This window comes from Balaenoptera physalus, assembly GCF_965194825.1.
Source record: "Balaenoptera physalus genome assembly, chromosome: 19".
Taxonomy (NCBI): domain Eukaryota; kingdom Metazoa; phylum Chordata; class Mammalia; order Artiodactyla; family Balaenopteridae; genus Balaenoptera; species Balaenoptera physalus.
The window spans coordinates 32693286-32713333 of record NC_138900.1 but is presented as its reverse complement, the minus strand read 5'-3'; the positions used below and the strand labels follow the sequence as shown (position 1 = coordinate 32713333).

At 34.6% G+C, this 20048-nt stretch overlaps 1 protein-coding gene across 3 annotated transcripts in view; it reads right to left on the bottom strand.

The window, feature by feature from the left end:
• Positions 1 to 20048, bottom strand: part of LONP2 (lon peptidase 2, peroxisomal) — a 95684-nt gene that overhangs the window by 28777 nt on the left and 46859 nt on the right. For all 3 annotated transcript variants that reach the window (XM_082437698.1, XM_082437697.1, XM_082437699.1), the window contains 3 exons: positions 10049 to 10199; positions 8055 to 8181; positions 4435 to 4568 (listed from right to left, as the gene is read on the bottom strand). In XM_082437698.1, the coding sequence (XP_082293824.1) occupies positions 4435 to 4568; positions 8055 to 8181; positions 10049 to 10199 (412 nt within the window). The remainder of the gene's footprint in view (positions 1 to 4434; positions 4569 to 8054; positions 8182 to 10048; positions 10200 to 20048) is intronic.

The following is a 20048-nucleotide window of genomic DNA, read 5'->3' as shown; positions in this document are numbered from 1 at the left end:
CAGTGGGGGCCCAGGGCATCTATCATGAGAGGATAGGCATGTTTTCACTGACATCAAATCCTAATGCTTGTGACTCATACCACCCAACCACTTAGCCCTTTTTCCAATCTACAGCTTCTGTTTTCTTATGGACTGGGAAGTAGACAGCTAAGTTTATAAAGAGGTGTCTGTTAACAGAGTCAAATAGGCAAGGCTCAGTGTTTACTGGGGAATTCTGTGAAGGGACATACGAATCAAACCAGAGTCAAACCAGACAGCTGCTGCGAATCCTACACTCCACTAAGATTTTGTAATAGTCAAGTCACCCAAAGGTACAAAACAAAGGCTACAGAGACTGGTAATTCTTCATAGGCATTTTTTCTACCTCCTTTGTCTACCGTCACTATTTCTATTCAATATCGTCCTGGAGGTCCCTGCTAGTTCATTAGGAAAGAACCGAAATAAAAGGTATAATAATGATCAGAAAGGAAAAAGTAAAAACTGACATTATTTGCATTTGTGATAACTGATGGTATATGTAGAAAATCCAAAAGAGTCTGCAGTAAGAATTAATAAGTCAATTTGGCAAGTTTGCTGGATACAAGTCAATGTACTATTCCCATATATAGTAACCAAAAAAACTAGAAAATTAAAAATTAAAAATACTACTTATAATGATACACACACATAACACACACATACAAGGATCAATTAACTAGGAATATATTCAATATCTAAAGAAAAATATGCAAAAGCTCACCACTGAAAACTATTAAAACACTTAAAAACATTTATTAAGACAAATAAATGAAGCTAGTCATGAACTGGAAGACTTGATAATATCAAATTGTCAATTCTCCCCAAACTAATTTACAGATTCAACGCAATCACAATCAAAATATCAGAAGGTGTTATTTATTTATTTACTTATTTATTGGTAGAGATTGACAAGCTGATTCTAAAATTAGCACAGATATTTGATGGACCTACAATAGCCAAGGCAATCCTGAAGAAAAACAGACCTGGAGGATTTACACTACCGGGTATCAAGACCAAATGAGATACAGTCATTCTTGAAACCGTGTTTGATGCTGCCACTGGAAATTTCATCCAAAGTACCCACCACCCACTTACCGTAAGTCAGCTAGTTTAATTCATTTTTCCTTTGAGTGTTTATCTAAGATCTCCATAACATAACCACATACATATTGCTTTAAGTGACATTTAAAAAGCTTATTCATAATAACATCTAACACACTTCATGAATAACTGTTAAATCTGTTCATTTTGTCTCTTTTTTTCCTAAGCAATTTTTCAGGTGACTTCGATGAGAACAGTTAAGAAACTAACATCTTGAGGTACATTAAGTTTAATGTAGCTTCTCCAATGAATACCATATTTTTCAAAAATAATTGAGAGTGCTCCATATTCTGAGAAACTTTATAAAGATTGGTTATAAAGTGAATCTTTCTTTGCTGAGGATAATTTTTGAGGAAAAAATCTTACTAGATATTAACTGGACATATATGGTACATGAGTGATTGAACAAATGGACATATGCCTAACTCTTTAGAGAGAAACATCCAAATCTGCAAAACTGAATACATGGAACATGTGTGTCCTTGGCTAAAGGCAGGCAAAAGCAGAATAAAACTTTAGCCGCAAACTTTTATATTTCAACCCAACTAATATCCCAGAAAGGAAAAGGGCAATTCAGAACACACTAATAACATACAGAAAAACATTCGCAGTGCTGCTTTTATGAAATAATTCCTATACTTTATAGGGAAGTGACCGAAACCATAAATATTCCTCCTCTAACACAAATCAATTGGAAATCTCACCCGCCTTTTAAACTCTGTTATTTGTTCTGACAGTTAAGACCCCACAAACACAAAGACAACTGTTCACAGACCAGTATTGCTGGGCCTACTCCAGAAAGTTTGTTCGATATGCTGAGGTTTCTGCCTGTCTTTAAAGCTTGTGGCCTGAAATTACTTTTCTTCCTGGCAGCAACTCTAGGTCCAGCAATACTTTTAACATTAAAAATAGCTCCCTCACTGCATTACTTGAAATTTCTAAAACAACTTCTATTTTAGACTCTAATTTTATGTAATTCATTTCTTAATGAGAAACTTTCAGTTACTAAGCTAGCTGCATTTGAACTTTGTGGCATGAGAACCCAATAGAGACTTTTTTTTTGTAGAAACTTTTCTTTTGGCTTGGTTGAGGTCATAAACATCAATTCAGGATACCTTATAATTATTTTACTAAAATCTGGAGGACAGTCACCTACAGTAACTCCAGGGTATCTTACAATGTAAGACCCAGCTTGGAGTCCATGTATCTCTAATAAGAACTACAATCAAAATCATCCTCTCAAGAGACAAGTACTTGTCCTAATTATTTATTCATATGGGTGTCCTAGGTAATATCTTAACCACCCAAGTCTGCTTAACTATGTTATCTTTTACGATTTGTTCTGTGAATCATGGATTAAAAAAAAATAACCAAATAAATGTTACCATGAAACACTGGATGTTCTCACACGGTTCACAAGCTGAACAAATTCTTGAGTATTTCTGGGTTACCTTTAAATAGCTAATGTGGTCACAGACGTTATTAGAAATATGCTAATGGATGTATATAAGCACTGTATAACTATGGAACGCTTCTCTTAACATCAAATCCCTCTGAATGTGTTGTTATAAATTCCAAAATAAACTGTCTAAATCCTAAACACAATTTTCAAAATGTGTTAACTAGATAAACTCATTTCACTCTCTGCCTTTCTATTATATCACAGACAAGAACAAAAGGACACAGGCTTGGGTGCCAGAGGCCACAGCACGAAGGGAATGTTCTAAGAATAAAAAGGGGAAACTCATGAGGATCTAGCCCTTATATTTAGAAAGGGAAAAAAGAGAAAAATACATTAGTTCTACACTGTCATTGTCAGCTACACCGAGTGACACAATTCTTAATAGGCTATCACTCACCTAGGGTACTTTTTAAAAATTCAGATTTCTGAAAATGGTGGTCTGAACATGTGTTTATCTTTAAACTTCCTCTCCAAATCCTATTAAAGTGACAAGAAACAAACAAAGAAAACGGATAAACCCACAAGAACAAAAAGAATAAGAAAGAAGAAAAGACATGCTGACAACATTTTGGATATGCGCAAGCAGATGGGCAAGAAGTAATAAACACTTAGCAGGCTAGAAAATGTGGAAACTTTAATGTCTGTGAGGGCGGGGGTGGGTTGGTTATCCACAAAGGCTCAGGAATTTGAGGTACTCCTGAAAAGATGGGTGAGAAGTGGGACTAAAGACAAGAAGTTTTTTAAGTCTGTGTAAAAAAAAAATTATGGGTTTAAGATCCCTCTCCTACTCCACATAACAAGGGCCCTACCCCTCCCCAATTCAACAAAAGGTGGGAGGTTCACTCTCTGGAGAAATGAACCAGTGAGGTTCTAGGCACGGTGCGAGCAGGGGTGAAACACATATGAGGAAGAGGAGGATCTGGGAAAGTCTACTCTTTGGATGATATTGCGGTTAAATGTACTGCGCTTAGCAATAGAAGGAAAAGCAGGGAAGATGTTTAACTGCATCTGTTCTACTGAGCTTATCACAAATTATGGTTCTTCAGCTATATTCATCAAACTCCTTTCTAGAAAGAGCTATGGAAATGGTAGCACATCTAATAAATCTCTTTACTATGCAAGAGTGAAGAGATTCTCTACTACTCAAGTCACGTGTGTGAAAGCAAATTTTGGCAGCTATGCAGCAGCGTGGCCTGGGGCAAGAAGTTACGACATTTTAACTGGGCACCGAAGGAAATGTCCACGTGTCATTAACTCGAGAATAGACTCCTTACCTTTTTTTCCTTGTCACCACCTCAACAATTATTTTTCAAAGAAAAAATAATTTAAATTACATCTTAAATGTGTACCTCTCAAAGAAAATGTGTGAGAGAAACAAATATTACACGTGAAGCTATTCCAGAGAACACAGATCTGCCCTTGCAGTACTTGGACAGCTTGGATTTTTTTTTTCTCTTTTTTTTTTCTTTTTTTTTTTTTTTTTTTTTTACTGTTGTAGCAACTTTCTATGCTATAAATATTGACTGACTTAACAATCTGGATCAGAAGGAAAAATGAGAACGCCAGAACCCAAACATAAAGTGTACCATCATTACAAAGCTGGAGAAATAGATCCCTAAAGCATTAATACTAAGTATTATTCCTGCTAAAACTCTGTATTATTTGTAGAAAAGAATCCTCTTGATAAAATATATTAACCATTAAGTTTTACTTACTCACTGGATGCATTTACCAGTTGAGAAATATGTGCCATTGCTCCAAGGACCACCCCACACTATCCCTCCACATCCAACTTTTTTTTGCCATTTACTCCTAGCCACCAAGCCTGTGGGCACCAGATCAAAGTCACAGACCTTGTCCCTCAGCCACATCAGGACGGTCCAACCTGGCCTCTCTGTGCTGTCCCTCTGCCACCTTCACAGCAACAGCGCGGCAAATGGCCCCCAGCTTCCTGTCCAGAGAGCGAACCCCTGCCTCTCTGGTGTACCTGTCATCAAAGAAAAATATTTTATTTTTGGCTAAACACCACCTGTAAAAATAGAAGTCATGTGATTAACAACTATCCTTAAGGAAGTGTACATTTAAAAGTTTATTACAGTTTCTTGAGTACTAACTGCCTCACCTTTAAAAATTCCTCAGTAAAGTATTCTTATTTCTTAAATATTCAGAGTATTTCCAGCAACAACTTTTCCTTTTATATAGAATATCTTGGACTATTACGCTATACTTAAAAAATGAATTATTGGTTCTTCAATTTATAGCCCCAAAGTAAATTTAGCAGCACATAAAGCATGATTTACTCCTTGATGATATGTGTAAGAGCTTTCTTAAAATCTGTCGATTTAAGAAAATTCTGATAAATTTATTATACATGAAACATTGCTGAAAGAATCAGAAAAATAATTTTTTTTCTAAACTAAAGCAAAAATAATTTGAGACAGAAATCTAGTCTTTATCTGGAACTGTGCTAATTACCCCTATTTAGTGTCTTTTCATTGTAGAGACTTCTAAAGAAAGAAATATGCTAATGATGCAAGCAGTGTGATAAAATGGAAAAGGTTCTAAATGTGGTTAAGCAGAGCTGTCTTAAAAAACATGTATGTTAGACTCAAATTCCATAAGCCACTTCATAATCCTTTATACAGTACAATCATTTTTGGCCACCCAGCTCTGGATGAGTTTGAATGGACAGCATCAGCTAGAGAATGCAGTTTTATCTGAAAAACTGGATTTGATTAGGCAGTAAGACATATATTCAAGACTCTGGGCAAGCAGATTTTTTAAGTTCTGAGAAAATACAAATAAAATTCTTGGCTAAACACTCTAAAGTAAAAAACTAATTTCAATCAAAGGAATAGGAAGATAAAGGAATAAAGTCCATATTATACAAATGCATGTAATTTCAGTAAGAAAGAAAATAGGGAGGCACTTTAAAAATAAACAAACCAACATGTAAAAACAAAAACAAAAACCTAATGTAGCTTCCTAGACAACTATTTGATGAGCTCAGATGAAAGGGTCTGGACAAAAGATGAAAGAGAAGGGCCTGAAGATGCTTACAGAGGGATGGTGTGAACATGCAGAAATGGTACCAGGAAGTTCAGAATGAACTGGAGCTTGCCAAAAATAATAAGGACATCAACAACAAAAAAATACTTTTTTAGGTGTTTAGAACAATCATGGGCTAGGAACTAATGCAGACAGTATAATATTAACAGCGACTGGAGGAACGTAGACACATCAACTGCTGGTTTGGTTTAGTAATTTTAAACCAAAAAAAGGAAGAATCACCAGTGTCAAATAAGAATTGGTTAATGTTTCCTAACCATGACTAGATGATCATGAAGACGCTAATTTTCAGAGGACATAAAACTAACGTACTGGATGATAATCAAGATGAAAAAAAAATCAATTTGCTGCAATGGTAGCTGAAACTAACATGTATATTAAAATATACATAATTGTAAACGTCTACATCTGGGCTTTAAAAAATTCAACCCTATAAAGATGGAATGAGATAGACCAAGTGCAGCAGAAATTCAAAGAACTAAAGGTGTTGGGTAACTATATGTGCAATAGGCAAGAGGATAACCTAAAAAAGCTAAGAATCTTGAGACACAGTCATAAAATAATATAGTCAGAGTAAGAAAATCAGTGGTCTTCTTACACCGTGAACTGTTTAGGCTATGTCTGAAACACTGAGTTCTGCTCTGGGTGTTTATTTTAAAAGAGACATTGGCATCACAGGAGTCATTCAGAAGAAGACTAATCAGGAAGGTGAAAAGTCTTGAAAATGGGTCAAGAGGAATGGTAAAGAGAATAGGAATATTTAGCCTGAAGAAGAGAACAGTTATGGGATGTGGACCTGACAGCATTTTTTTTTTAATGCCAGAAGGGCTGTACAAGGGAGGAATTAGATTCTAGGTGTACATATAGGGCACAATGAGAAAACTATAGGGAGGTGAATATAAAGACTCTTTTATAACAATTATATTTACTCACCAAGGAGTGGTTTGCAGTAAGCAGTGTAATTCAAGCAGTCTAGTGACCCTGGGAGGTAAGGAGGACTAGATGACTTCTAAGACTTCCTCCCGTCCTCCCAAACATTATGGGTCTATGACTACAACACAGGAAAAGATGAAAAACACATGAAAGATGAAAATCTATGTCCTAAGTTGGGTAACTCACTAAATACCCAAAACTTGCCTGGAGTAGCAAATACCTGTGCTGTTTTTATAAATATTAAAACTGCTCAGAGAAATTTCCTAATGTTCACAGCTTTTAATAGCTGATGTTTTGAGCTAACAAGTATATAAAAAAGAAATAATTCTCCAGGCAACAATTGGGAAATACAAATAGTGATTATTCTTCAAGTCATTAGTATTTAGTTCCAGATAAGCTATGAATGGATATTTTTCTCTACCACTCATATTTTACAGATGGGGAAGCTAAAAGGTTAAGTGACTTGTTGAAAGTTACCCAAAGACATAAGAGGTATTATCTGGAATAATGATATTTTTGGAAGACTCTGGCGCAGAAATCACCTACTTTATTTCCCCTGGCATTATCCACACAATAAATCACAAGTTAAGAAAAGGAACTCCTAGGTCAGATTGAGTCTTACTTGTTTCGTAAGTAAATTTAAACAGACTTCCAAATAGACTTCCTTAAGAAGGCTGGCTTAGATCAAAAAGCAGCCTGACTGGCCAAACTCTAAGTCAAAGTTCAAAACAGAGGGAGACTTCACTTCTTTTGAAAAAACAGCGGTTACTGGGAACGGGCTGCATGAGGAGCCCTGGCAGCCTGACACAATTTGCCAGATGATGCAACAGACCTGCAATACTGAGCCAGGAAAACTGTGAGAGGCTATTGTAGATAGAAATTCTCAACAGGATATATTTTCCATTCAAACATGCAATCTATAAATTAGACTCAGCAATACTCGACTCAGATAATTTATGTGCTGCTTGCCACGGGCTTAACCACTTGGTAGCTAAGTCGGGAATATACCTTCTCCGTCGTTCTGGTGTTAATTCCAAAGATGAAAACACTAAGGATTTTTAAAAATCTCTCAAAGAGAAGAAAAGAAAATCTGAATAACTTAAAACTGATGTCTGAAAGTACCATCTCACTTCTCAGGAGAATTCAACTTTCAAGATCCTGGGACATAAAAGGTGTCTCAATATTTTCCATGTTTTTGGTTGTTAAATTTATCGAATTAATCCCTTATATTGCAACTGTGGAAAAGTTGAAATTCTGGCTCAACTAAAGTCCTTAGTTAGCTATGAAGATACTCTAAATGCTTTCCCTGTGAATTTCTGCCTAATACAGAGCCCTGTGTAAATCAATAGTAATGGAAATGCTTGCTGGGAATCTGTTGGAGAGAGAGAAATGGATGCTGTGAGTTGCCAGTGAAATAGGAATCTCCTTTTCAGATTTGAACATTATTGAAGCCTCAGGACGGCTGACTAACCTGGTGATGATGTCAAGAGTAGTAACCTGAGGGATCTGAATCTGCTGAGGAGTCAGCCCATGCTGTTCCAGTTGCTTCGGGATCAAGTGCCTGTGGGCAATCTCTATCTTTTCCTCTTGTGTATACCCTAGAAAAGAAGCGATTTTGCTTTGTGATTATTCACAGTGCTTCCACAGTGCCATGCTTCACTAATAAATCCAACACAGATGCGATGGATCTTGGATTTAGAATGAATTTAAGTATGACTTCAACTAAGATTATAATCAGAATAAAGAAATTTAATCTCCAATCAATAATTGTTAAAATTTCCAACTTTTTCACAAACAAAACAAGCACTTAACTAAATAAGCACAGTGTTTGAAAGTCTTCTGATTAAATGATATCTCTCTCAAAGAAGAGAAAAAAATCTCAGTTTCATTAACTTAGAGATAATTACCTCCTTAACTCAAACGCAAGTTTTTATTATTTAATAGGAAAATAATGCATCCCTTTTCTTTAGCATAATTTGACACGTAATTGAAAACACTGACAGCAGCAACAACAGAGACCTCAATTAAGACTTTAAGGGAAGAGCTGCAAAGGAGCTATTTCCAGAGCTCCGACTATAAACTTTAGCAACAAACAAAACAGAAACTAAGACTTCCCTATAAAAGTTTTATTCCTTACATGCTGGAATTATACATATAATTTATATATTTAAAAGACTTCATAGTCTTATCTACTTAAAGCCTCAACGAGTATAAATTTACTTTGTCTTTAAAACAAATGTCCCCCACAATAATTGCCCCTTTCCATTTAACAAGCAAAAATTAAAAAGATGAATTGACAAGGCATCTTTTGAGCAGAAAAAGGAAATTAAAAACACCAGAAAAGCTAGAAGATAGGATAACCAAAACTGCAGAAGAAGGTGGCATCATATGTCCACCTCTGCAGCAGCTGCCCTGATTATTTCACTTCACGTTAGTATATCTTATGGATTTTGATTTGGAGTTTCCAGGCAACTGGATCTCATTACTTACTTATTTTAGTGTTATAAATAGGCACAAAGCAAGTTTAAAGTTCTCCACCATATTTTAAAATTAAATATAGGGACCTGCAGGGTTCACAGATAACTAAGAAATCCAATTATCATTTACTGGAGGGTGAAAATATATTTCAGTTTAATATGAAATATATATTTAGATTATACTCTATTTTTTATTTTAAAAGATACCCACTGACATTTGATCTCTTCTAGGGAAAAATAATTCTGAGCAATTTAAATAAGGTGAAAACACTGGGATTTATTTAGTGTTAGTAACTAAAGGACTTTCTTTTACACACTCCAGTGAAGGGGAAGATATGGTAAAAAAAAAAAAAAAAAGTATATAACTACTTGACGGATTCAACTAAAAAGAAGAAGAATTTAAAAGCACCCTGTACTTTTATATAAAAATGAGGCCAGCTGTAATAAAAAGAAAGTTTTAGGACCTATTTCTTAACAAGAATAAATGATTACACTTTCCAAGAGATGGTAAAAACTTCAAAATCTGATAGACAGGAAGCTACATTGGGTATGTAAAGACCTATTTTTGTGTTTTAGACACTTACTTTAAAAAAAATAAATTATTTTTATCTATAATTTTAGAAATTGCTTCAAAGAAGAATATCTTGTTTTCCATAAAAATGATCATTCTTTTATGCTAAGTTAAATCTGAAAGTGTTATGTTGTATACAACGTACATACACTCTTGTCTGTCATGGTTAAAACAAACAAGATTTTGCAAAATTTTGTAGACTTTGAATCTACAATATATAAAAGCTGGTTTATATGCCAGATTCAGAACTTCTGAAGATCATACACTGGCAAATCAACTTTTTACTCAAAACTCCACAGCTCGACCAGTTTTGAAGAGTTATGCTCAGAAAAGCAAGAAATAGCTTTTTATTGATCAAAATCATTATTTAACAATCATTATTTAACAAAATAATGATTCTGTTTACAAATCAACTACCTGGCACCTGAATGATCTCCATTCTGTCCAACAAAGCAGGTGGAATAGTAGCAGTGGTGTTGGCGGTAGCTATAAAAAGAACTTGGGAAAGGTCAAAGGCCACATTTAGATAATGATCTGTGAAGTTATGGTTTTGTTCAGGATCCAACACCTGTGGGAGAACAATAAACATTTAAACAGATTCAGTAGTTCCAAAAGAAAGCTGTATAAATTAAAACATGATATTTCTGCTCAATACAGTTAGTTCGGGAAATATGGGGATAACACTAAAACTAAAATTTTTTGAACATATGTAAGTACAAAGAAACAAAAATTAGCCATTCAAGCTGTTCTCAAATCTATTAATGACTCACTGCGTGGCCATAAATAAGTTATCAATCCTGCAAAACCGGTTTCCCTCTTGGTAACACACCCTCTCTTAACTGCTATGGGAATATTAAGTAAATGTGTACAGCATTTTGAAATTCTTAGGTAACAGGTAAAATAATAATTAGTATATTCCTCCTCAAACATTATCAGAAAGTCTTTAACAGGTTTTTTTTCCTTTTGGTTGCCTCACGGCATGTGGGATCTTAGTTCCCTGACCAGGGATCGAATCCACGCCCCCTGAAGTGAAAGTGCGGAGTCCTAACCACTGGACGGCCAGGAAATTCCCTTAACAGTTTTTAAAAAAGTAAAACCTTTCTGTTTATAATGAGCAAAATATTACTATCTCTTAAAAATATTTTAGTTGGATAAATGAGATAATTTACCAATTAGGCTCTTAAAACGTTGAACAATTGTATGTTAAGGAGAATATATCTTCTTAGATTACTGCTCAAATGCTCCAAGTCGTAGGCACTCGGCAGTGAAGAGGCCTACACTGGACTTAAAAGAAGGCAATGAGTGGCTTCCACATGTTCTGACCTTCAACATATTACCACTTTCACTTAGACTAGGTTAGTATAGATATAAATAGGGTTGACATGCACAGGCAAAAAGGAAGCAAAATGACTAAAATACTTACCACTCACAATTTTACTATATAACTATCTTTTCCTTGCTTCTGATTCCCTTTCTAAAGTTTTACTTGTTTTTAAATATATCCACAAGTTAATTCGAAGCCCTTTACTCTTGAAAACTCTTGAATTTTGTTAAACATCCATTGTTATTGGCAACTCAGTGTGTATCTAGATTACAATTCCTAGAAAGTTCTACTATTCATATTTTCACAAGACTTAATAATGTTTAATGTTATAAAAATGTTACTTTCAAGTCATCAAAGACAATTTTAATTATGTTCAGCATAAATTGGTTAAGTGTGATATTACTGTCTACCAACTACCTGAAAACTATTCATCTATGTATGGCAATCTTAGTTAAACCCACTGTCTAGTTAAATAAAAATCTATCATTTAATGGCTATAATTAAATTTAATACATACATGTTAGATATGTTACTGTTCAAGTGAAGTAATTTTTTTTTTCCCTTAAAATTTTAAGACACTGAGGTTTTGGGATTTCCCTGGTGGTGCAGTGCTTAAGAATCCGCCTGCAAATGCAGGGGACACAGGTTCAAGCCCTGGTCTGGGAAGATCCCACAAGCCATGCAGCAACTAAGCCTGTGTGCCACAACTACTACTGAGCCTGCGCTCTAGAGCCCGTGAGCCACAACTACTGAGCCCGCATGCCACAACTACTGAAGCCCATGCACCTAGAGACTGTGCCCTGCAACAAAAGAAGCCACCTCAATAAGAAGCCCACGCACCGCAACGAAGAGTAGCCCCCGCTCGCCACAGCTAGAGAAAGCCTGTGCACAGCAACGAAGACCCAATGCAGCCAAAAGTAAATAAATAAAAAATAAATAAATAAATAAATAAATAAAAAGACACTGAGGTTTTAAAAAGTAGGAAAATTAATAAAGCAAGGTTCCTGAGCTATGAATGAGGTCTTTTAAAGTGTATTACAGGATACCTAGGTTATGAGGACAGAAAATCAGTGATGCCCAATTTGCCTACCTCCGTCTTTTATTTAGGAAAATACAAAAAGATATATAGAGTTTAAACAACATCAGAAATACTAATCCTTAGTCTGCCAGATAAAAAGCATTTCTAGGAACCATACTCAGATGAAACCTTACGGTAAACTGGTGAGTTCATGGAGGGACAAGAATTACAGTCAGAACTTTCTAGCCATCAAACCTCTGCTTTTCCCCCAAACTTCAGAGTCAGGGCTTCCATGGCCCAACTCACCCACATAAAAGAGCAGATTCCAAGAATGACCAGAGCTGTTTTTTCTCTTCTCCTGATTAAAAGGTATTTCTACATAAACCCGAAACTATAATTCCTACCTACGGAGTATGACTAGGAATGGAAACAGCTGTGATATGACATTTTATTCTTAGGGACGTGAAGTCAGAGGTAGGATAAACTCTGGGAAGAGGTGTACACTGAGAATTTTTCTTCAGTCAGTTTCTAGCAAGAGAAGAACTACAGATGTTTGTAGGCAATCCAGGAATATACTCCGCTTATTACACATGATGTGGCAACTGTCACCTTTAAGTATGATACTATGGTGATACTTTTTAAAAGTCTGTATCTTTTAGGGATAGATGCTAAAATATTTATGAAAAGATATGATGTCTGGAATTTGATTCAAAATAAATAGGAGTGGGATGAGGGAGACTGGGTAGGAATAGATGAAATAAGATTGGTCATGAGATGGTAATTATTAAAGGTGGGTTACAAGTTTTACGGTTCATTATCCTATTTTCTCCACTTTTGTTACGGTTGATATTTTCCACAACAAAAAGTAAAAATAAATAAATAAAGTAAAATAAAGTAACTAAAATCAACTCTGGAAGCCACGTACAAATACTATAGAAATTAAATCAGTGATGATGACAAAGTTGAGAAAAATGTCCAGAGCACAGAAGAAAAAGGCAGTAAAGCTACGTAGGGGAAATATATGGAAAAAATAAAGATACCTAATTCATAGATAATTGATATAATTAAAGAAGGGGTCTCAGCAAATGTAAAATCGGATATAATTAAAGAAATTACCAAGAAAATATTCTAGAAGACTCAACACTACAGATTGAAAAGCCTCAGACTCCTCTTGTGCAATAATAAATGACAGAATGTTAGGATAACAGCTACAGAATTTTCAAGCAAACTTATGACTACTTTAAAATGTTTTAAAAATATTTTATTACACAGAATACATGCCACAACACATAAGATACAAAGGATAACAAAGTGAACACCTGTGAACCGACTACCCAATTGTGACTACATCTGTATTTTGTGTTTAGATCAGTGGTCACCAAAGTAGAATGTTCAGAATAACCCACCAAAGCGCAAGTAGAAAATATGAGTACATATATTCACCTTTATGTATCTATAAATACTAGAAAGAAATTAGTTTTTAAAATATTTAATATACAAAATGAAGTAATGCCCTCACTTGGAATACACGTTACACACATGAGATATTCTAAGAGAAGAGTAGAAATCCCATAACATACCGGGCTGATGTGGGGCCCTCACTCATCTGCTTTAACTGTAATTATAGCACAACTGCAGTCCATGTGTGCCTGATTAACTGTTTTTACAGAATATAAATGGATAAATGGAGTGTTTAAAAAAATTCCTGCAAAATATCATTAAAGATAATAGAGGCAAAGATGTGAACAACAAGAAAATGCTAAGAGTTGACACTTTTACTTCTGGAATAAGCTTTGATAGCCACATTATAAAATAAAAACAATTATCTAATTAGAATACATTGTTTTCACTAAAAATAATGACTTTTAAAAATTTATTCTGTGTGTGTTGTACATATAAATATCTAACATTACTACAATGGTACATTTATGTTATGTCTATATTACATATTTATCCTTTGTTATGGATTGAACTGTGTCCCCTCAATGTGACTATATTTGGAAATAGGGCCTTTAAGGAGGTAATTAAGGTTAAAAGAGGCCATAAAGGTGGGGCTCTTATCCAATATGACTGGTGTCCTTATAAGAAGAAAGAGAGAGAGACCAGGGATGCAGAAGCACAGAGAAAAGGTCATGCGAGGACACGCTGAAAAGGCAGCCACCTGCAAGCCATGGACCTCAGGAGAAATCAGACCTGCCAACAACTTGATCTTGGACTTCTAGCTTTCAAAACTGTGAGAAAATACATTGGTTTGTTTGTTTTAAGCCACCCAGTCTGTGGTATTTTTGTTATGACAGCCTTAGCATTCTAATACACCCTTATTACATATGTATTTATATTATAGAGAGATATATTTTCAAAAATTTTTACTGATGGAATATGTGAACAAAACATATGGGGATTACTGGTGCAGACAACAAAGAGACCTTAGCAAATATAAAGGGCCTCAAAACATAACTTATAAACAAATCCTTAAAAAAAAGTAACCTGAAGATATATTCCATCTGAACAACAAATAAATCAAAATAAAAGGATCAGAAGCAATGAAATCATTTAAGCCCAGAATTCAAACTAAATGTATGAGGACACACCTTTAGAACAAGGGACTAAGGAAGTCTGAAAATCTGCTCCTCCATAAAAGCAATGAGAACTGGCAAATGTTGTCAAAATCAACTTTTTCAGTATTCTAGAAATTAACTTGCAACAACCTGTTTATTCAAGAAAAACAACTGAATCTCAGTAAATATAACAAGCTTTATGGTCTATTAACTTGCTTTACACCCTACCCTTCTCCCAAGTTCATGGTAGCCTTGAAAACTAATAGCCTCACAACCACAATAGCTGTGAAAACCAGTAGCCTAGCAACCCCTATAAGGGGCAGAATAAGATCAGAGATCCCCAGAAGCCACATCTCCAGAGAATGTCACCCACCTGTCTGAAAGTTCCTTGGAAAGGCTCAATTCTCAGGATTTATCTTTATTTGACCTGACTCAGATAATACTCTGTGTGAACAGCCCTATACTCAGGGCATTTGTCAAAAACAACCGACAGCAATTGTTTAACACTGCAGCTGCCTGAGGCAGCGATACCAGTTGGGACTAACAAGAGGCTGATCAAAAAACTTAAAGAAAAAAATCTGGGTGATGAGATATTCATAGAGGCCTTTGAAAAGCTCTGAAATATTCCTAGGAATCTAGACGGTCATATATATGTATAGGACTCTAAGTATGATCAGGAAAGATCTGAGAAAGGCTTCAAAGCTCACCTCTGGCAGACACTGAAGCTGTATAAAAGCAAGAAGTGAAGGCTAAGGTAGAGTTATAAACTCTGCCCAAATGTTAAGCACAGAGCCCCTTGGAAAAGAGTGGGAGACCTATTGGTTCAGGCACTTAAGGAAATCTCTGTCCTACCATTAGCTGACCACTAAACAAGCAGCAACTTCAGTGGCCACCCATGACAAAGAATACAGACTTTACAGAAAGAGACCAGGAAAAACACTAAAACAAACCAAATAACAACAACAATAAACCAACAAATCCTTGAGGGAGTGAGAAATCTAATTATATTATTTAAAAATTATAACATTATATATGTTCAGTTTCAACAAAGAAATTATGAGACACATGAAGAAATACAAAAGTATGGCCTAAAATCAGTAAAAGAAAAAAAAAATAGTGAATAGAAATTGTCCCTGAGGAAGCCCAGATGTCAAACTTCTTAGACAAAGATTTAAAATCAGCTATTACATATATGTTCAAAAAAACTAATGCTCCAACATGGATGAACCTTGAAGATATTATGAAAAGTGAAATAAACCAGTTACAAAAAGACAAATACTGTATGATTCCACTTATATAAGATGAATAGATTAGTCAAACTTATAAAAACAGAAAATGATAGTTACCAGGCACTGAGGAAGGAAAAAATGGAGAGTTGCTGTTTCATGAGTACAGAGTTTTGCAAGACAGAAAAGTTCTAGAGACTGGTTACATAAAAATGTGAATATACCTAACACTACTGAACTGTACACTTAAAAATGGTTAAGAGGGCAAATTTTATGCTAAGTGTATTTTACTACAATTAAAAAACAAAACTAAAGGAAACCACATCTGAAGAACTACAGGAAACTATGAAAATGATGTTCTAACAGATAGAAAAGATCAATAAAGAGACAGGAATCATAAAAAAAGAAGCAAATAGAAATTTTAGGATTGAAAAATATAGTAACTTAAATGAAAAATTCACTAGATGGGCTAACTAGCAATTTTAGCTGGCAGAAGAAAGAATCAATGAACTTGAAGATAGGTCAATTGAGATTAACCAATCTGAGGAACAGAAAGAAAAAAGCAAAGAAATGAACAGTGCCACAGGGACCTACTGGACATTAGAAAGATTACCAACATACTCATATTGGAAGTTCAAGAAGAGGATAAAGAGAAAGGAGCATAAAGAATATCCAAAAAACATTAATTGACACATCTAATAAGCTCAACAAACCCTAAGTAAACTCAGAGATTCATACCTACACTCATCATAGTCAAACTATCAAAAGCCAAAGACAAAGAATCTTAAAAGCAATAAGAGAAAATACTGTTTTCATTAAGTACAAGGGACCCTCCATAAGATTAACAACTGACTTTGCATTAGAAACCATGAGGATGGAAAGCAGTATGAAGACATATTGAAAGAAAAAAAGACTCAACCAAGAACTGTATATCCAACAAAGCTATCTTTCAAAGATGAAGAAGAAATTAAGACATTCCCAGATTTAAAAAAAAGAAAAAACACTGAAAGAATTTGTAGCTAGCAGACCACACTATAAGAAATATTAAAAGCTGAAGTGAAAGGTCGCTAAACTGTATCCAAACACACACAAAAAAGAACACCAATAAAAGTAATTACATCAGTAAATATAAAAAACAGTATATGGGAAGGGGGAAGGGATAAATTAGGAGCTTGGGATTAACAGACATACACTACTATATATAAAATAGATAGCCAACAAGGACCTACTGTATAGCACAGGGAACTATATTCAATATTCTGCAATAACCTATATGGGAAAAGAATCTGAAAAAGAATGAATACATGTATATGTATAACTGAATCACTATGCTGCACACCTGAAACACAACATTGTAAATCAGCTATACCCCAATAAAATTTTTTAAGAAAGACAGTATAATGCATTTTTGTTTGTGACTTTTATGTTCTCTTATCTGATTCAAAAAACTTCATTAAACGATAATTACAGCTGACCCTCATTATTCATGGATTTTATATTTGAAAATTCACCTACTTGCTAGAATTTATTTGTAACTCCAAAATTACTACTTGTAGTGCTTCTGCAGTCGTTTGCAGACATGGTATAACACATCACCCAAGGTGCATATTCCCAGCTGAGGTCAAACAAGATGATGCTCTGCCTTCTTATTTTAATTCTCATATTCTAAGCAAGGATCCTCCCTGCAGTCTACTTAGTGCCAGGTTTTTTGCATTTCTGTGTTTTTTGTTAGTGATTCTGCCCTTTAAAAAGCCCCAAAGGCAGTGCTGAAGTGCTGTCTAGTGTTCCCGTGAGCAAGAAGGCCATGATGTGCCTTACGGAGAAAAGACATGTGTTAGATAGCTTCATTCGGGCATGAGTTATAGGGTTAATGGTCATGAGTTTAATGTTAATGAATCAACAATATATATTAAATATATAAATAAGGCAACTTTAAACAGAAACACAAATAAAACAAGGTTATGTACTGATTGATGACGAATTGGCTTGCAGGAAGCTAACCCTGTATTTCTTCAAGGAGCAATAATTCAGTATTTGCTACTTCAGTGCTTGCTGCAACTTTATAGAACATAACTACTGCAAATAATGAGAAGCAACTACATATTACTGTGCTGATAAGCTTACAGTGTATAGAGATGTATTTTCTATGACAAAAATGGTACAAAAGAGGGCTGAGGGAAGGAGGGCTTGTTGAAACTAAGTTTTTACATACTATTTGCAATGGTTAATTTCATGTATCAACTTGGAGAGTGTTTTGGATGAAATTAATATTTACATCAGTGAACCTTGGGTAAGTTTGCCTCCATAATGTGGGTGGGCTTCATCCAAACAGCTGAAGGTCTGAAAAGAACAAAAAGACTGGCCTCCTTGAGCAAGAGGAAATTCTCCAGCAAACTGCCTTCAAACTTCGTCTACACCATCAGCTCTCTTTGGGTCTCAAGCCTGCTGGCCCACACTATAGATTCTGGACTTCCCAGCCTCCATAACTACATGAGTTAATTCCTTACAATAAATCTCTTTACATGAGTATATCTAGATATCTATCATATCTATAGATACACATGGATATAGATAATCTATATATTATAAATATATCTATATATTCAATAATAGGTAAAACTGGGAAAAGATAAGCAAGGACATAGAAGACTTGAACAGTACTATCAACCAATTAGACATAACAAACACCTAGAGAGCAAGCCATCCAACAACAGCAGCAGTATACATATTCTTCACAAGTGCACATGCAAACATTCTCCAGGGTAGACCATAAGCAAGCCATTAAACAAATATCTATATTTCAAAACCCTGAAATCATACAAAGTATAATCTTTGACCACCATGCAATAAAATTAGAAATGAATAATTCTTAAAAATTTGGAAATTCACAAAAATATGAAATTAACCCCTAAATCACAAGGGAAAACAAAAAGAAATCACAAGGGAAATTGGAAAACATTTCGAGATGAATAAAAACCAAAATGTAAGTTACTAAATCTTATGAGATGCAGCTAAAGTAGTGCATATAAAGATATTGATAGCTGTAAATGCATATACTAAAGAAAATTCCAAATCAATAAACTAACCTTCCACCTTTAGAAAGTAGAAAAAGAGCAAACTGAATACAAAGCAAGCAGAAGGAAGGATTAGAGAATAATCCTTAAATAAATGAAACTGTGACAAGAAAAACAATTGAGAAAAATCAATAAACCAAAAGTTGGTTCTTTGAATAGTTCAATAAAATTGACAAACATTTAGCCATACTGAGTAAGGAAAACAAGGACATTCAACTTACTAAATCAGGAATGACACAGGCCACATTACTATCAACCTTACAGAAATAAAAAAGAAATAAGAGCATACTATAAACAAACTTGTATGCCAACAAATTTGATAATCTAAATGAAATGGGAAAATTTCTAGAAAGATATAAACTATTGAAAGTAATCTGTTAAAAAGTAATAGAAAATCTGAATAGATCTTGCCATTCCTATCCATCATTGTACTGGAGGTTCTAGCCAGGGCAATTGGGGGTGGGGGGGAAGGCATCCAGACTGGAAAAAAGTAAAAGTATCTCTATTTGCATATGCCATGATCTTGTACATGGAAAAAACTTAAGGAATCCACTAAAAAAACCATTAGAACTAATAAACAAGTTCTGAAAGGTTGCAGAATATAAGACTGATATACAAAAATCAATTTGTATTTCTTTACATAAGCAATGAACAATTTGAAAAAGAAATGAAGAAAATAATTCAATTTATTTTCTTCAGTAGTATCAAAAAGAATAAAATACTTAAGAATACATTTAACAAAAGAATTGCAAGACATATACTCAAAAACCACAAAAACAAAGTTGAAAGAAATTAAAGACCTAAATAACAGAAGGACCCCCTGTTCATGGATTCAAAGAATTAATATTATTAATATGGCAATACTCCCCAAAGTGATCTACAGATTCAACAGAATCCCTATCAAAATTCTATTTAGTTTTTTTGTAGAAAGTGACAAGCTGATCCTAAAACTCATATGGAAGTAAAAAGGACCCAGAAGGGCTAGGCAATCTTGCAAAAGAAGAACAAATCAGGAGGATTCACACTTCCTAATTTCAATAATTTTTACAAAATTACAGTAATCAAGAGTGTGTGGTACTGGCATAAGGATAGAAATATGGATCAATGGTACAGTTGGAAGTCCAGAAATAAACCCTTACACTTATAGTCAACTGATTTTCCACAAGGGCAACATTACATGGAAAAAGAAGTCAACAAATGGTACTTGGGACAACTGG